Genomic DNA, 16,740 nt, shown 5'->3' with positions numbered 1-16,740 from the left:
GCAGTGATGCCGTGTGAGATGAAATTTTATACGGCCAGTAGATTGCAGCCATTTCGGCGCATATTTACCTTTCGCGGCCTATTATTTCAAGTCACACGGGTATAGGTAGACAATTATTAACTGTGCCTAAGCAATTTTGCCAGGAAAGACCCTTTTGTCAATCGTGGGATCTTTAACGTGCACACCAGACCTGTTTACCCCCATAAGTGTTTTGGAGTAATGCTCAGCCCCAAAAATAGTAATCCTGGCACAAAAATAGTAATCATCCAGCATTCGTCGCCAATTACAATGCACATGACAACTGTGTCTGCGAAACGCAATCATGCACATATATCCATCATTCACACATCAGTCAGTTTTTGTAGTCATCATAATTTCAAAGAAGATCACATCAAAAGCACATGCATCACTGATTCTTTTTCTTTTGCTCGTAGTAGGCCTTTTTCAGTGTGTCAAGCGCTTCTCTACTGTACTTGCGCTTGCCGAATGAGTGATGGCGAGACTTCACCACTAGAATAAGGCTCTCCAGCGTCTCAACAGACAGACATGATCTCTGGTCAGTCCTGTGCTTTTTCACCACATTTTGCCATTGAAAAAAACAATGCCAAACATGTGAATAGATTAAAAAAAAAATTTTTAAAAAAAATAAAAACTTTTTTCTTTTTTTACATTTTTTTGTTTATGAAAATCGTAGTCTTGACACGGATAGCGGAATGGCGTATTTTTTCAGAAAATCGTAATAAATTACGCCAAAATCGTAAGGGTAAACAGGTCTGACACCCAATGTAGTGTACACGGGGGGAGGTTCGGACACCGAAGAGAGTCTGCACACAAAGTTGACTCTGAAATAAATTTCCGCCGAACCTGGGATCGAACTCACGCTGACAGCGGCCAACTGAATACAAATCCAGCGCGCTACCAACTGAGCTATATCCCCGCCCCAATTTTGTGTGCACACACTTAGATCAGAACGAATCAGGTTAACTGAAACAGCATATTTGAACCAGCCCTCACATCAGATTCACACATTCAACAAAAACAACCTTAATACGCCAAGTTAAAACTGCGATACATTTTCTATAATACAGAACACATGCCTGCAGTATTACCTGTCAACACAACAAAGACTACTCACCTTTATCCCATCCTCAGCCTTGGCCTCCTGAAGCCAGACCAGCTCGTGTGAGAAGCGAACGTCCCGTGAGGACAAACTGGTGTCATACAGTTCCATCACATGCCTGGTTGCTCCAGCAAACATCGACTCCTGGGTTCCAACCTCCTGAAATCCAAAATGTTACAATTACAGAAAAAATGGTTCCGAATAACTCTCACTTATATATAAAAAAAAGAAGTAAATTTTAAGGGGCTTATTGTCCGTCAGGTCTTAATTGCCTATATTGGACATGAATTGGTTTACACGATTCGAGTTTTACGCCCTCACGGCTTTTTGATGTTTGCGTGTTTAGGTGGTATCAGCCATCTGCACTTATGGTAGAATGACCAAGATCTTTAACGTGCCATATATATGGGGAGATTTATATAGCGCTTGACGTTCTCTAAGCGCTTTACATATTAATTTCTTACTTTCTCTATTACACATATCATTTGCATTTAGAGAGCTTACTTCCCTTTGTTTATCAGATGTTACAATTACAGGCTAAAGTCCCTGGGGAATGGTCCCGAAATAACCCAGTGAAAGAGACGTCACATACTAAAAGAGGAGCGACTGTTTAGGATTCACTCAGCGGGACCTTGAACCTCACACAGGGCTAAAACAGATTAATGCCATCCGTAGCTCAATGCAGTTTTTGAGGACCATGTTCTGCAGTAGTGAGTAGAGACAGATGGGAAAGAATGTACGGGCACATCTGCTTATTTCTTTCCAATACCTATTAGTTAAATGCAGTGAGTATTCTTAGTGTGATAGGGTGGAGTGGAAGGGGAGGAATAGGCCAGGAAGCATAAATGAGACGCCAAGACAGAGGTTGCGATAACGTGACTTTTAATTAACGTACACCAGAAGCAAACACCAGAAAGTAGACACCAGAAAGTAGACACCAGAAAGTAAACACCAGAAAGTAAACACCAGAAAGTAAACACCAGAAAGTAGACACCAGAAAGTAGTGTCTGATGACACATGAAAAGAAAAGAAAACATAATATAAGTACATGGCATAACAAGTAAAACGCACCATTCATACCAATGCATCCTAACCATACATACATTCCACAATAAACCTATGAATGTATGACTGTATCATTTGTCAAACTAATCATGACAAATATAGACAAGTAACAATACAGCCAAAATCCTGCAGACACAGCATTCTCTGAAAGAGAATCCACAGTGAGTTAAACAACTCCACAACAGCTAATGTCAAGGGAAGTAACCAACATCTTCCCTTAGGCCTAAGCCTTGCATTGGAAAATGCTCTACATAAATTAACCAACTGCATGAACCGCAACTGCAAAATAATTGTTATTATTAAGTATGTTCATCGCCATGAAGACACATCTTCATCGAGTTGAATAATAACGACAAGAATAAGAAAGATAACTCATGATACGAGCTCATTACCCAAAATATATGTGTCAACCATAATTCCCGTTCATCAATTGTAGGGGTTTCTGCGCCAAAATCGTAAATAGGTAGCTTTACGGGCCAATGGCACGGAGGGCTTAACTTTGGACTCTTAACCGACTACTACTCAGACTCTACTGATCTCCAGAAATAATATGTGATGAAAATGGGAAAAAGATCGCAACGATACACATGGGTCTTCTCGACATAAAATATTGCGAGACAGGCTTTTTCTCAGCGAAAACGAAACGTATGAGAACGAGTCTGCCTTACTTGATTCTTACGAGTCTTTAATTCACAAGACTCTAAAACAGCTTTAGAACAACTGGTCAGCAAATATTAGAAGTTATTAACGCTCAATTTCAGCGCCAAATCATAAAAGTAATTAGAAACTGATCTAGAAAACACATCTCTCTGATAGATCAAAATGGCGTCATCAACTCTGACGCGAGACCGGTCGGACATCGCCCGGGACCAAATCAGCGTCAAAATGTACATATAATTTATGTAAACATCATAGCATCAAATGAAACATAAGAATAGAGCATAAGGAAAAAAACACAGCATAAGGAATGAATAAAGCATTTAGTTACTTACAGATTCTCCTCAGTGAGCACACTTGAAACAGTAAACACAAGAGCACAGGTATCGGAATTTAACACCACACGTCGACCGATTACAACTTCGCGACAAATTTGGTCAGCACTTCGACACTTTCACGACAACAACATATGAGCAGCACCCAGCTCACTCGATGATCGGTCTCACTAAACGCGTCTGCTGATCTAGCCTAATGCTCTCTTTTAAAGGCTGGTCACTTCCGATCGCTACCCGGTGTCAGACAACGGGGGGCGTTCTACTTAAGATTGCCTGCCAAATGAAAGGGATCGTTAAAGAGGCAGAAATCGTTACAGGGGTGTCACGCACCGGAAATATTACGCACACCGGATAAGGCTCATTAGATTACAAGCAGTTACAAAGAAGGGGGGAGGGGGGGGTAAGAGACTAAAACCTCCAAGCTACCTGGCATCTTCTATGATGTACCCTGTCAAAAGAAATGACACCCACTTGACAAAACGCCGTCCAACGATACCCAGACAGTCTGGCGGCACATTACATAACGACCACCTAAATCTGAGATAAGAGGTTAGAAAGGAATCCGGTCAAGAGTCTACCCTACGATAGTAAACACACAATAATCCTTGCGGGAGACACAACTTGGGTCAGGGGAAGATAATAGACAGGGGAGGCAACTGGGTCGGGCAGGAGATAATTACACAAAAAGACTGGATACGCCACTTGGCTACATTAGAAATAGTCATTTTACTTGTAAAAAATACATTTTGCATTGCAAATCACATGAACCCTAGTTCATCCTCCACAGTAACCAGAAACCAAATCCCAAGACCCGCTTCACAGAGATACCCCATCCTGAACTCAGGTCAAAATGAGTTACTTCCCTTGGGGTCTCACTTATCCCTGACAGGATGCCTTGGCTTTCCTTCTCTGGAGAGGAAATCGATTTTTGTACATATTTAGAGCTTTTCGTAATGTGTTATTAATATAAGCAGATTCGTGATCGTCGATAACGATTTTTCATGGTGTTGTGTAATTTTTAAATTTAGAAAGGAATTGTTATGTAAGACACTTTCAAGCGAGCTATCTTTCGTGGATGTATTTACTGTGCAAACAACTCTAAATATGGCAAAAGTGTCACGTGATAATCAACTTTGTCACGTGATCATAACAAAATGGCTACAGAGCGGACAACTTTTTCCGTAACCAGTTGGGAGTGATGCAACAATATCACGGTCTCCTTTCCACAGCAGTCTCAAAATTTTGATTTGTTTTGACCTTAGAACGATGTCTTTATCATAACTGTGAAGAACAGAACGGAGATCACTGTCGAAGTCGGCCATTCTACAACCACGTTCATCATTCGTCTGTTATCAGAAACATTAGCAAAAAACATATGGGAGATAACTCTGTATTCTGGTTTTGATAGATTTCCCTTTAATGCGCGTAGTCATTATTCATCCTGTCAGAGAGACCTGAGCGATAGCGTGGACCAATGATTATCAGAATGAGAGATACTCATGGTGTTGAGTGTGTGACAGAGCACCTTGATTCTCCTTCCATGCACATATTACTTTACTTTACTTTACTTTGTTATCCCAGTAGAAAGCTAGCAGCAACAAGTCATGCTAGCCAAGTGTGTGCGTGTTCAGGTGTAATCAGCCATCCTGCACTAATGGCAGAATGACAGAGGTCTTTTACGTGCCAGAATATCTGTGGTGAAACAGGGCTGGGACATGGATACCGTCTCTTGAGTGCACATAAAGTTGACCTGTGTGTGTCCCAGCCTGGATTTGAACCCCTGACCCTAGGATCACAAGTCCAGTGCTCTACCAACTGAGCTACCCGGCCTCCATGTGTACAGTCATCAAGACATACAATCGCGAAAGGTGCTCATCACATCACATGCCCTCCCCTTCAACCCTTCTCAAGCCACCCTCCCATCCCCACAGCAACCAACCTTTGCCAGCAGTGTCTTCCTGTCATCGTTGACGTAATGCGCCAGGTCCCACATGATGTCGCCACTCTCTGCGCTCCACTCCTCTCCTGAAAACACACATCTTACATCAGAGATCTTTCAATATGCTTTATACTCTGCGGAGTTCACAATACAAACATTACAGTCAAAACACTTTTGTTCAACCAAATACTTTTCATGTACAACATTCTAAATTTTTTCAAAATTAGGAGTAAAATTCCTTGAAGTGCAACCGTTTATACCTCTTGCTTTTTAACTCACGTACATTTTCTTAACAATTCAGGACTTCCAGTATGAACAGAAACAGTAGCAAAACAAATATTTTAATGAGAAAAAAATATCTCTCTCCCCCTCTCACTCTCTCTCCCTCCTTCTCTTTCCCCCCTCTCTCCCCCTCCCACCTTCCTTCTCTCCCCCTCCCACCTTCCTTCTCTCCCCCTCCCACCTTCCTTCTCTCTCCTCTCCACCACCACCCTCTCTCTCACTCTCTTTCTCACAGACAGACACACTGACACACACCTGCAGGGTTGATGTGAGCCAGACCGCACTCGATGGCCTGTGCGGGCAGCAGACAGAACTTGTCGGGCAGGTGATGGATGCTGCTCTCTCCCACCACCTCCCTCTCCCCGTAGTCCACGAAGAACACCTTCCAACCCCCCTCCATCCTCTCCACCATCTGACCACGGTACCAACTGAAACACAATCAAACGAATATCCAGAATCTTAATAATAACTGCAGCACACACAAAAAAGAACAAAGTGATGATGAGCACTAGTGAGAAGATCTAAGAAAAGGAGATAAGCGCTCTCAATAAAGAAAACATGGGTAAGTGACATTTAATATCATATTCTTACTCCGAATCACATTAGCATTGAGTCACCTGAGATGCTTATCACTGAAAAACGCTTACCCGGCTAAAGAATTTAAAGGGAAGCAACCCCATCACCAAAACGAAAGTGAAAGTAGCTTTGGTAATGGGCCAGTACACCGGGAGTTACCTCCCATACGGGTGTATGCCACGTCACTTCCTCTAGGAACACGTGCCTATTATCATACGTCTTTTTCACCTCGGAGAGGACGGTTCACTTTTTGACGCTCTGTGGCTGACCTTGTGTGTTTGAGTGACACCCGCCGGCCACGTTACCCAGCTTGTCTGCTCTCCTTGCCTACAGTTTGGTGAGCTCGTTCCCGTTTGTTGTTGGTTGTTTGCGCTGTTTCGTTACTGTACGTTGTCCGTTTTTTACGGACTTGTGTGTCAGTGACTTGCGTGTTTCGCCATTTTGTTGTGTGAGTTAGTTAGCTAACTCGTGTGACTTTGCTAGTAGCTCTGCGTGCCCTCTTTCTGTTTGGGCAAGTGTAGCTTTAGTATTTTGTTGACGCGTAAGCGTGTGTGTTTACTGTCTTTTCAGTCGTTTTGACTTACGTTTCAGTAAATCTTTTTGGCTTTGCCACGTGTTGTTGACGTTTGTGTCAGTGTCTTGCGTGTCGCCATTTTGTTGTGTGAGTTAGTTTTCTAGCTCGTGTGACTTTGTTTGTAGCTCTCCGTGCCTCTGCTTGTGGGGCAAGTTTAGCTATAGTATTTTGTTAACGCATTAGTGCGTGTGTTTACTGAATTTTCCAGTCGTTTAGACTTATGTTTCAGTAAATTTTTTCGCGTTGCCACGTGTTGTTGTCAACATGTCTGATTCAGACAAGCGCCGTGGCAAGTCGGACCCCAAGGGGAAAATTAAGGCTAAGTCTTCCTCTTCCAAAGCAACTTTACTTGTTACAGACCAAGAGCGTAACACTTTGTTGGCTGTACCAATTTCGGCGCCTAGCGCTGTTACTACTTCTGCTTCTTTTGCGGCGCCTAGCGCTACTGTTACTTCTGCACCTGTCTCTACATCGGAGACTTCGTCTTCTTTGTTAGCACCTGGACAAGGTGCGTTGGTTTCCTCTCTGTTAAAGTCACTGGTTCCAGAAATCCGCAGCTTGGTGCAGGCAGAATTTCAGCGTTCCGTCGCCAGCAGTTCGGCGTTTCCGGCATCTGGCAGTGACGTCCGGGCATTGGCTTCCGTGTCTTTGTCCTCCACTTCCGGCTTGGAGCAGCGTCCTCCCTCTTCAGCGTCGGTTGGTAAGCAGAGCTGGTCCGATAGCCCTCGTGAGGCGCCTGGACGTTCTCCTTCGGGGGACAGCTCTTTCGCATCGGGTCACGACCGATACCTTGCTGATCTTTCATTTCCGGCGATAACCTACGAGGCCCCGGACTTGTTCGAACAGCGGCGGCAGTCGGTTTCGACTGCCGCATTTCCGGCACTTGCCGGAAGTGATGATCCGTCCGCTCCGGCACGCTACGGCGGTCGCGGCAGGATGGAGTATTCACTGACTTCCGGTCCTTCCGGATCGCGAAGTCAACCAGTGCAGTCTTCACTTCCGCATTTTGCGGTTCCGTTGACTACACTTCCGGTTTCGGCCGGAAACGCTTCTTCCTCTTCTGGTGGTTCCTTCCGGATACCAGATAGTGGATTACAGCGTGCGCCTTCCGGCTTTCAAGCGCCTAGGCTTGAGCAGGCATCACTCCACTCAGTCGGGGGAGTGACGTCAGCTCATCCAGCTCCGGTTTTTGCGGATGGTCGTCCTGCTTACCCTTTACCTTCACAGGATTTTGGGCGGCAGGATGACGTTAGTGCTCAGGCTTTTCCGGTTTCCGGTTTGCCAGGGCATGCTTCTGCTTCCGGAACTGGTGACTTCGGTCTTGGTTCCACGTGTGACTATTCTGATGCTCCATCAGTGGTCAGCGAGGAGTCGCGGGGCGTGTTTCCGTCGAAGCTCAAGTCTGTTCTTGACGTCGCGGCGGAAGTAACGTCTCGTTATTTTCCTGAAGGGGTGGTGGCTGCGGACTCTTCCGCATCATTCGTTCCTTCTGCCATGGCGGACTTCCGGCCGGCACAGGAGGATGTTTCTTCCTTCCGGTTTGCCGAGTCTCCGTCAGTGGCTTACCAACTTTCGCATTCACTGGTTCGTCCAGCACATGCGGGGAGTGGTATTCGGCCAGTGCCTGTTCCGTTACTGCTTCCTTTTGGTCCAGTTCCGGAATCAGCGCAGCAGTGGGTGGCTTCAGCTGCCCAAGCCTCTTCCTTCGTGCCTACGGTCAATAGGAAGCTTGGCATGCCCAATCAGAGCCAGAATTGGCTGGCGTCTTTTGCACTCCCTAGGGCTACCCTTCCGGTTTCCCGGGAATTGCTGCCTCTTCTGACTAAACCGATCAAGCGTGATTCGGTTTTGCCGGTTTCCGAGGCTTCCCTCCTCTCTGCTGAGGAGGTTGGACGTCGGCAGATCGAACTGTCCTCCATTGCGGAGACTCTCGTTCGGGCTCTGTCTCGGGCATTGACCGATTCACTAGTTCCTTTCACTCTCAGTGAAGAACAGAATGCGGACGATGTCTCTGCGCTTTTGGCCGCATTGGCCAAGGTCAATGAGGAACAATTGCGTCTTTCCTCCCTGCAGTACACCCAAGCGGTACTCTGCAGGAGGGATCTCTTCCTCTCGCAGTCCCAATTCACGGAACTGGCTACTAGGGAGACCTTGAGAGTCTCCCCGGTCTCAGAGGAGTCTCTCTTCTGTCCGCTGGCACTGGATGCCAGACAGAAGGAGATTCAGTCAAACAAGGACAGTCAGTTCCTTGACTACACTCTGAAGGGGGTGAAACAGTCTCAGCCTTCTAAACAGAAGCAGGCTCAGACATCGTCTAACCCCAAGCCAGCTCAGAAGCGGCAGGCTCCGCCGGCCGCTCGTGGTGGGAAGAAGAGGACGGCATCGGGGAGGGGGCGTGGCGGCTCTGGAAGTAAGCCACACCCCCAATGAAGCGCTCCCGATCTCACCTCCCTCCCGCCCTCCACCTTGGTGATGGCGGGAGGCCCCTCCCGGGCACTTTCTCGTTGGATGTCGGTAGTAGACAGCCAATGGATTGTGGGAGTGGTGAGATCGGGCTTCCGCCTACTCTGGCGGGAGGAAAAGGCGCCTCTTACCCGAGTGCCTCCGCGGTTCAAGCCCCCCTTCTCGCAGGAAGCACGTTCCGTCTTGCAGTCGGAAATTGCCTCCCTGGAGCAGAAGGGCGCGGTGGAGAGAGTTCGGGTCCACAGCTCCCTGGGATTTTACGGGCGTCTGTTCGCTGTTCCCAAAGCATCAGGAGGATGGCGTCCCGTGTTGGATTTATCTCTCCTCAATACTTTCTTGAGGGAGATAAAATTCAAGATGGAGACGCCAGCCTCTGTCCGAGACTCTCTCCGCCCAGGAGACTGGGTGACCTCGATCGATCTCACGGACGCATACTTTCATATTCTTATGCATCCGGCCGACCGGAAATGGCTTCGTTTCCGGTGGGGAGATCAGATCTACCAGTTTCGCGCACTCCCTTTCGGGCTGTCTCTCGCACCATGGATTTTCACCATGGTGGTGAGACAGGTCTGTGCACTGGTGAGGTCCCAGGGTATCCGTCTGCGGGCTTATCTGGACGACTGGCTCATCATGAACCAGTCCCAGAGCGGCTGTTCGCAGGATACCCTGACGGTTCTTCGAGAATCCAACTCGTTGGGATTCTCGATCAACCGGGTAAAGTCGGAGCTGACCCCGTCACAGACATTCACTTATCTGGGGATGTCTTTCGACACGGTCGCTTGGACTGTCCAGCCTTCTCAGAGAAGGGTGGACAAGCTCCAAGCCCAGATTCGCTCCACTTTACCTCTCCTGATGGCTTCCATCCGCTCGCTCGCCTCCATCTTGGGGCAGATGGAGTCTATGGCTCTTCTGGTTTCACTGGGCCGGGTCCACAAACGTCCGCTTCAGTTCGCGCTGAAGCCGTTTGTGGACTCTCCTCTGGTGGACTGGGACGCCCTCATCCCTTTGCAGGGATGGTTCCAGTCTGCGACCCTTCCGTGGTTGGACACGGAGTGGGTCTGCAGAGGTGTTCCGATCGTCGTGCCCCTCCCCGACCTGGACCTCTTTACAGATGCGTCCAGGGAGGGTTGGGGGGCACATACAGATCTTCAGACTACTTCCGGTCTGTGGACGACGGAGCAGTCCTTGTGGCACATCAACTTGCTGGAGCTAGAGGCAGTTGCTCTAGCTCTGGCCAAGTTTCTGCCCTCCCTGTACGCCAAACATGTTCGTCTGTTTACAGACAACATGACAGTGGCGGCGTACATCAACAAGCAGGGAGGCTCGCGGTCCCCGTCTCTCTCGGAGAGGGCTTGCGAGATCCTGGTGTGGTGCTTTCAGCATCATATCACGATCTCGGCCAGGTACCTTCCAGGGAGGCTGAACACTTTGGCGGATGCGCTCAGTCGTTCCGGTACGGTGCTTCAGTCGGAGTGGACGATCACTCACGGGGCACTGCTTCGCCTTTGGGCCCAGGTCCAAAAGCCTCTGGTGGACCTTTTTGCCACAAGGTACTCAAAGAGGCTTCCGGTGTTCGTCTCGCCATTCCCGGACCCTCAGGCATGGCGAGTGAACGCTCTGGACTTTCCCTGGACGGGTCTGGAGGCGTACGCCTTTCCTCCCTTTCCGTTACTCAGCCGAGTAATCCGGAAAGCGGAGATGGAGGAGCCGGCCCTTCTTCTTCTGGTCGCTCCTCTGTGGCCGTCGCAGGTCTGGTTTCCAGATCTTCTTCGGCTCGCCCAAGGGCCCCCCATTCCTCTCGCACTCGTGCGAGGGGAACTAGTGCAGCCCCGAACAGGCATTCCACACGAGGAGCCCAGTCTTCTGAAGCTTCACGTGTGGAAGTTGTTCGGGACTCGCTGAAGCGCTCTGGGGCGTCGTCTTTGACTCTGGACTTGGTGGCTCGCTCGCATAGAGCGTCCACCTCTTCAGTTTATGCTTCCCACTGGAAGGCATGGACTGCCTGGTGTTCAGCTAGAGGGGTGAGTTCGGTGGCTCCGCGCTCTATTCAGGTCGCTAACCACCTCTCTTTCATGTCTTCGCAGGGCGCCTCAGTCTCCTCGTTGAGGGTCCGGCGCTCCGCTATCTCGGCGACTCTTAAGCAGATTGGTCGTTCTGTTCGAGTCGGGGGCGTTATAGCTGCAGTCATTAAAGGGGCTGCTCTTAAGGAAGCTAAAGCTCGTTTGCCCGCTCCCAAGTGGGACTTGTTTTTAATCCTGGAATTCCTTCGTTCTGCGGATTTTGAGCCTTTAAGCGAGGCCAGTCTGTTCAATGTCACTCGCAAAGCGCTGTTTCTCCTTTTGTTGGCTACGGCCCGACGGGGTAGCGAGGTCCACGCCCTGTCGGGTCAGCCTGGAGATATCTCCTTTGAGCCGGACGGTTCCGCATCTTTGCGTTTCCGGCCTGATTTCCTGGCCAAGAATCAGTCTCCGGGGCAGGCCTCTCCGCTGGTTAGAGTTAAGGCTCTGACCAGCGCGTTGGCCCCGGATGACCCCGATTCGGTCAATTGCCCTGTGAGGGCACTTCGTCTGTACTTAGCCCGGACTCAGCCGATTCGGTCTAGTTCTCAGAAGTTGTTGTTTATCTCTCTCCTTACTAGGCGCGAGAAAGATTTGTCGAAGGTAACGTTGGCCCGGTGGGTGTCCTCGCTCATCAAGCAGGCTTATGAGTGGAGTCGCACAAAGAGGGGGGGGGTTATGCCCTCCTTGCCACTTGACTCGGCCCGAGCCCATGAAACGAGGGCGTGGGCATCCTCTCTGGCAGTTCTGCGCTCCAGACGTCTAGAGGAGGTGCTGACAACTGCGTTTTGGCGTTCCGAAGATGTTTTCATAAACTTTTATCTTCGGGACGTCACAGCTCTTCGACAGGATGGCTCCAGAGGCCTTCCAGCGCTCATAGCAGCAGGCCAGTTCCTGTCCAGAACTTGATGGTGAGTTTTGATTCATTTCTAGCCCACCGCCTTGTTGATGTTATCTGCTAATGTGATTCGGAGTAAGAATATGATATTAAATGGAAAATTTCCTAAATAAATTATCATTTAATTAATATACTTACCCGAATCACATACTGTATTCCCTCCCACCTGCCCCGCTTATGGTTTTAAGATTTTTTAAAGCCGTATGATAATAGGCACGTGTTCCTAGAGGAAGTGACGTGGCATACACCCGTATGGGAGGTAACTCCCGGTGTACTGGCCCATTACCAAAGCTACTTTCACTTTCGTTTTGGTGATGGGGTTGCTTCCCTTTAAATTCTTTAGCCGGGTAAGCGTTTTTCAGTGATAAGCATCTCAGGTGACTCAATGCTAATGTGATTCGGGTAAGTATATTAATTAAATGATAATTTATTTAGGAAATTTTCCAGTTATGTGGAACCAGTCTTCTAGTATCTGAAACAACACAGAGCAAAAGGTAGAGTTTGCAGCTGAAAAAAGAACCAAATGTATCCAATTTAAAATCTTCATGATAAAGCTGCATTGGAACATGATGTAAAGTACACGTGTTATGAAAGCTCCCATCAGCCAAAAAAACACATTTTAGAAGCAATTCAGAATGCACTTCAAACAAAATTTCAAATACTTCTTCTTCTTCTTCTTCTGCGTTCGTGGGCCGAAACTCCCATGTACACTACGTGTTTTTTGCACGAGTGGAATTTTACGTGTATGACCGTTTTTACCCCGCCATTTAGGCAGCCATATGCCGCTTTCGGGAGAAGCATGCTGGGTATTTTCGTGTTTCTATAACCCACCGAACTCTGACATGGATTACAGGATCTTTTTCGTGCGCACTTGGTCTTTTGCTTGCGTGTACACACGGGGGTGTTCGGACACCGAGGAGAGTCTGCACACAAAGTTGACTCTGAGAAATAAATCTCTCGCCGAACGTGGGGACGAACTCACGCTGACAGCGGCCAACTGGATACAAATCCAGCGCGCTACCGACTGAGCTATATCCCCGCCCTTTCAAATACTTATTTTGCTGGCTTTGGAACAGGATAGGACAGACTTTCACCCTTTAATACAAACCTGGTAATGCATACTTAGAGCACTAAAAAGTTCTGGACATGTTCGTTAAACTTCAAAATATACAAATCATCTGAATGACACATGAAACTTGCTTCGAGAAGTGTAAGTGACAAGATTCACTGTACCTTCCATCCTTAAATTTCACTGCACACACGGAGCCTTGCTCAAAGTTCACTTCAGGTTTCTGCCCTTCGGAGCCATTCATCTGTGACACGTTCGTCCCAACACCTGCTTCTGTCTTCTGTGCATCACATTTTCTGGGAGATGTTTTAGGCGCTGATGCCCCTGAACCAACAGTTGCTTCCCTCGCTGATCCCTCTGCACTAAGAGTTGCTTCCCCTGCATCAAGGAACGCTTCCCCTGCCTTAACTGGCAAGTCACCAGCAGCAGTTGTGGAGTCAGTGTGTGAGTGTGATGGGTGAGCGGCAGCAGCGTCTGCCCTGGCCTTCAGAACCTTCTCCATGTGTTGGTTGAGCTCTTCCACCAGCAGTGCCAGACTGCAACAACAAACCATACAAGTTAATGATATACGATACTGATACATGCACAGCTTAGCGGTGACCTTATGAGTAATCTCCTCCTGCTCACACCGAAACAAACTTTGTTATTGAAATTCTGTGTCAGTTTCGGGGAGGCATGCAAGTGAAGCAACAGAATGTTTTCGTGGGGCCTTATTCGCATTGTGACGTCTTCTCGATCTAAGTTTCATTTTGACATTAGATTACTTTTGAAGAGGGGGTCAAGAACAGACATCTTGGATTGTGTAATCGGTGTCATTTGTCTTTAACATACAGACTGTTAAACTGTTCAACAGTGGTGATGATGGGAACTCAACACACACCTCTACACTCAACACTGGCATCTCATCATCTGGTAATCAGATACCAAAAAAGTTCCCTTCACACACAGACAGACTGATTGATACTTGACGTTTTTGTGCTTCCAATGGGGGAGGGGTGGAAGATGTGTATTCAGAACTGATTTAACTTTTATGCACATGCATACATACATACATACAGATGCACCCACAGGTAGCACCCCCCCCAAAAAAAATCAAGAAAGTTAAATAATTAAAAAAGTAAAGAAAAGTACCTACTCTTTCTGATTGCCGCGTTTCTGGACGTAGAAGTGATGAGGGTTGTCGACAACAGAGATGCACACTTCATGAAAGCCCTCGTCCTTTGCTAGAGTCTCGGTCTCAATCTTCTGACGGCTGTTGTTGAAGGAAAGAAATGATGAAACAAGTACAGTGGAACCCCCCTTTAAATACCTACACAAATCTGAGAAATTGAGGTCTTAAAACGAAGGGGTTTTTTTTTCTTTTTTTTTTTTGCTTAACGCCCAGCCGACCACGAAGGGCCATATCAGGGCGGCGCTGCTTTGACATATAACGTGCGCCACACACAAGACAGAAGTCGCAGCACAGGCTTCGTGTCTCACCCAGTCACATTATTCTGACACCGGACCAACCAGTCCTAGCACTAACCCCATAATGCCAGACGCCAGGCGGAGCAGCCACTAGATTGCCAATTTTAAAGTCTTAGGTATGACCCGGCTGGGGTTCGAACCCACGACCTCCCGATCACGGGGCGGACGCCTTACCACTAGGCCAACCGTGCCGGTCTTAAAATTGGGGTACATTTACGTTACAGGTTATAAACAGAAAGTCAAAACAAATTGTTTCAGATTACTATTCCTGTGTCAGTTACAAGATCTCATCCACTGACACAGTTACCTTCATTCTTAAAGACCCACTCCTTCCTGTGAAAACAGCTCAACTCACTGTCACACATCTGGCCAGGCTTTTTGGTGGGATAAGACCACCCCTCCACTTGGTCATGTACCAAAAATAAACAGCCTGGGCGCTCCCTGTGCACAGTACATATTTTGAATGGATTTATTTTGTAAATGCCACCAGTGTCTTTTTAAGAAATCAACTCACCACAGCAAGCAGTCAGGGTGTTGATTTTTGACATACGACCAAGCCTGACCAGATCCGAGAGAGTGAGCTGAACTTATTTTCCCGAGAAGGAGTGTGCCTTTGAGTGGGTCTTTCTTTGGTTGTGTTCAGTGTCTTACATTGCACTGCACAAAGCAGTTGAATCGAAAATTTCTTAATAAATTTTCATTTAATTAATATACTTACCAACTCACATAAATAGCATTAACATCCTGCATGCAACTGAGGTCAACAAAAAAAAAAGAAAAAAAAAAAAAAAAAAAAAAAAAAAAAAAAAAAAAAGAGATAAAAAAAAAGAAAAAAAAAAAAAAAAAAAAAAAAAAAAGAAAAAAAAAAAAAAAAAAAAAAAAGCATTAACTTCAGTTTGATGCGTAAGACATTGAAGTACTAACCCTGGAAACAGGGGGAGGTAACCCCCAAATCAAAACAAAACCTTGACAACAAGGCCCTGGTAGTTACCTCCCCTCACCGGTAGCCCGCGCATGCGCGGCACATATCACCGGCAAACTCATTCCCAATGAAACACCACCTTCAACCATTAACAAAAAAACGATTGCGGGGTAGGATGGGAGGGCATTAACTATGTGAGTTGGTAAGTATATTAATTAAATGAAAATTTATTAAGAAATTTTCGATTAAATAACATATTCTTACTACAACTCACATAAATAGCAGATTGCTACATAAGGTGGCGGGAATCTCACTTAACATGATAAGAAACCAGCCTGCTTCAACCATAATTGGTAAGCAACTACTACCATTGCAGTGGGTACTAAAACACGCACAAAAGTAGTAAAGAAAGACGTCTAAACATGACGTCCAAACACCACTGAGGTGCCATACGAGAATTGTCTGGCAACAGAACCACCGGATAAAGGGTCCAAGCTCAGGCCCCATGAATTCTAGACAACCCAGAGGAAGAAAGAAAGCTCCCCCCCCATTTGACTGCCGCACTCATAAGCCTGTTAATGAGTGTAAAAGCCCATCTAGTCAGGGCTGCCTAGCAATAATTTGGTTCTATCCGTTGAAACGCAAGAACCAAAAGGAGCCATGCAAGACAAGTAAGTCAAATACTCAAAACCTTGAGCGAGACCCAGAAGTATGTAAAACGCTACACCCTTAAGGGGAAGTGAACACTGACAAAAAGGAGTCTGAGAGCCTTCCTATAAAGAAAGGCTAGCATGTCTCCAAATCTATGGCTCTTAAAAAAGAGCTTAAAAACAAAAAGAAATCCCAAGTTGGAATTAATTTTCAAAAGACAAAAGCTTGGACGCAGGGCCCTTACCACGCAGGGCGTAGAAAGAGAAAAGCCTTGTCAAGACCTGACGACGTTCCTCCAGAATAACGAAACATAGACTTCCTACGATAACAACAGTTCGTGGAAAGTCTTAACATCCTCCTGAACTGGAGAATGCTAAAGCCTATGCCCAGAATCTAGAACTTGCACTAATGCAGGTGCTGGAGGAAGGGCAGACTGCCCCCCCCCTTTTATTTGCACTCATAGAAAGTTAATGATGGCAAAGAAACCACCAGAAAAAATCAACCTAGATAAATAACCCCTTTCACGTAAAGCCTGTTGAGACCTAAGCTAAGTGAAAAGGCCTAAAATACGCTGTCTTGGTCATGACTGACGAAAAGAGAGAACAATCTCTTACAAACGGCTAGACCAGAAAGACAGCTCTTAACTCAAAAGAGAGCCGTGCAAG

At 46.9% G+C, this 16,740-nt stretch overlaps 1 protein-coding gene across 1 annotated transcript in view; it reads right to left on the bottom strand.

Annotated features, from left to right (window-relative positions):
• Positions 1-16,740, bottom strand: part of LOC138976380 (uncharacterized) — a 98,236-nt gene that overhangs the window by 23,517 nt on the left and 57,979 nt on the right. Inside the window, exons 29-33 of the mRNA XM_070349267.1 lie at positions 14,171-14,287; positions 13,200-13,571; positions 5,654-5,826; positions 5,117-5,202; positions 1,136-1,279 (exon numbers count right to left, since the gene is read on the bottom strand). Coding sequence (XP_070205368.1) covers positions 1,136-1,279; positions 5,117-5,202; positions 5,654-5,826; positions 13,200-13,571; positions 14,171-14,287 — 892 coding nt within the window. The remainder of the gene's footprint in view (positions 1-1,135; positions 1,280-5,116; positions 5,203-5,653; positions 5,827-13,199; positions 13,572-14,170; positions 14,288-16,740) is intronic.

Source organism: Littorina saxatilis, linkage group LG1 (assembly GCF_037325665.1).
Source record: "Littorina saxatilis isolate snail1 linkage group LG1, US_GU_Lsax_2.0, whole genome shotgun sequence".
In the NCBI taxonomy this organism is placed as follows: domain Eukaryota; kingdom Metazoa; phylum Mollusca; class Gastropoda; order Littorinimorpha; family Littorinidae; genus Littorina; species Littorina saxatilis.
Note: the sequence above shows the minus strand (reverse complement) of the source record. Positions and strands in the feature narration are given on the sequence as shown.